The 2,118-nt window shown below is 37.8% G+C and overlaps 1 protein-coding gene across 1 annotated transcript; it reads left to right on the forward strand.

Moving 5' to 3' along the window:
- Nucleotides 1–434: 434 nt before the first annotated feature.
- LOC132726435 (zinc finger CCCH domain-containing protein 13-like) lies at nt 435–1,148 on the forward strand. Its single transcript, XM_060711751.1, has 2 exons — nt 435–550; nt 626–1,148. The coding sequence occupies exons 1-2, from the start codon at nt 435–437 to the stop codon at nt 1,146–1,148; spliced, it is 639 nt and encodes a 212-aa protein (XP_060567734.1).
- Nucleotides 1,149–2,118: the final 970 nt, after the last annotated feature.

Here is a 2,118-nt window from a genome sequence, read left to right on the forward strand (position 1 = left end):
GAAGAAGGATGGAAGTAGAGAAAGGAGTTGATATAGATGGACCAATTGACTTGAGAAGGGCGGCAGAAGTGAAGGCCAGTTCGAAGAAGTTAACAGAGTTGGAGGAAGTAAATGGTTTGGATATTACTAGTGGCGCGTTAGAATTGAGAGTCGTACGGACAGATGAGAATAGAAGGATCGTAAGGTGCGCAAGTGTAACGGAGAGTAGGAGTGACTGGTTGTAGATAGGGGCAATGGCGTTAGACTTAACTATCAACAAAAGAGGAGGAAAAGAAGAAGGTAAGCAGGATAATGACAAGATGGAAATTTCACAGGGGGAAAACACAGAAGAAGAGAAAGGCGCAGATAGTCACGAAAGCTTAGGTGGTGCAGTTGGTGTGGAGTAACAGGCAAGGGAAGAAGTGGATGAAGCGACTGAGGTACTTGTTATAGAAATGGCGAAGGAGGATGGAAGAAATGTAGTGGAGAAAGAAGTAAGATTACAGACACAGAGTAGAGTAATGGAAGCGGAGATTATTACGGAAGAAGAAGAGGTAGAACGGGGAGGAGAGTGAGAAACGAAGAGAAAGGCGGACGGAGATAGTAGAGCAAGAAAGCGAGTTAGACAAAGTCTGAAAAGGTATAGAGAGTCAGAGTCAGAGTCGTCATCATCGTCCGATGAAACATCCTCATCTGACGAAGAAGATAACAGTAAACGAGAGATAAGATTTACAAATATACTGTCAGAAATGATCAGAAAAACCGGAAGTATTGTGGGAGAACAAGTGATAGCTAACGCGGGTTTAATAAAATCTTTACAGAAATCAGTGGATGACCTGAAGAAAGAAGTAAAGAAGTTGAGAAGTGAACTTAGAGAAAGAAAGGGAAAAAATGAAGATAGAGGGAAAGAGAATAAGAGACCGGAAGTACGAGAAGTGAGAGGTGAATCAGGACCAGCAAAAGTGCATGAGAGAAAAGAGAGAGATAGAGAAGTCAAGAAAGACGAGAAGCGAGATAGACCAGCGGAACATGATAGACGAGAGGGAGAAGTGAAGAAAGATGATAAGCGAGAAAGACCAGCGGAACGGGAGCGACAGAGGAAGAGTGGTGGATGTTCGAGGGATGGCCATAGGCGGGGCGAGAGAGGAAGAGACTATATTAGATTGTAAACCAAGTGAATTATTCCGATGACATAGACATAAGCATTCAAAAGTGAATAAACTGTAGTATATTTCGTATGTCTTGGACTAGATTGTATTTGTTTAATAGTATTTGATTTATATATGAAAGGTTTAATACAACCATAGTGACATTCGGGTAGTTTCTGATGAGACACTTATTTTTTATAATGGAATTAAAATTTAGAAGTTAAAGGAACACTGTTAATTATATAAGAATTATAGGGACACTCAGGTCACTTTTAACATTCTGTCAATAAGTAAATTTTGATTAACTATTTGAAAATTAAGTACAAGTTTGCTTTTCTTAACTGTTTATAATTCATGATTGTTATATTTTGTGAGGCAGATGGAACTTTGCCTCGTTAAGAGGGGGGTAATGTGATGCACCGCATTTCACCAACCTTATTTACCTTCTAGTTAACCTATGCATATTTATTTTTTGTTATATACGGTTTATATGTTGTAAAAGTGTTAAATACTACTGATTGTCAATGTAAATTGTTGTTGAAAGCTTACCCTTACGCTAATATCGGCAATTTTACTGTTTACTAAAACCCGGAAGTGTTTATTGTCAGCCATGTTGGTTATGCACGATTTTATGACGTCATGTAATTACTACGTCATGTTTTATTTCGATTTATCAAGTGAGGTTACCTATGGGAGCGTTAAATTATGCATACGAAAATAATTTGTTTGTTTATTTTGCATCACATTTACCGATCCCTCGTTATTGTGTATTCTTGTTATATTTATATTAGATTTGTCGATTTAATTGATGGCGCTTTGTGTGATTTTAACTCGTACTTTATTATCTGTTAGCAGTGTTAGCACTGTCAGCAACCCTTTCGGTGCCTCTTTGTTAGCATTTTGTTAGAAACTCACAAGTTTCAAATATTGTTAGTAAACCGTTAGCAAACTGTTAGCAATACGTATTTATAAAAGGCAGATTTTTGTTAGC

Source organism: Ruditapes philippinarum, unplaced genomic scaffold (assembly GCF_026571515.1).
Source record: "Ruditapes philippinarum isolate M1 unplaced genomic scaffold, ASM2657151v2 ctg2875_1_1_1_1, whole genome shotgun sequence".
Taxonomy (NCBI): domain Eukaryota; kingdom Metazoa; phylum Mollusca; class Bivalvia; order Venerida; family Veneridae; genus Ruditapes; species Ruditapes philippinarum.

Excerpts from the sequence above, each read along its gene's own strand:
- LOC132726435 (XM_060711751.1), top strand. The coding sequence starts at position 435 with ATGGCGAAGGAGGATGGAAGAAATGTAGTGGAGAAAGAAGTAAGATTA. Across the intron at positions 551-625 it reads GAGGTAGAACGGGGAGGAGA|AGAGTCAGAGTCAGAGTCGT; the intron begins GTGAGAAACGAA and ends GAAAAGGTATAG.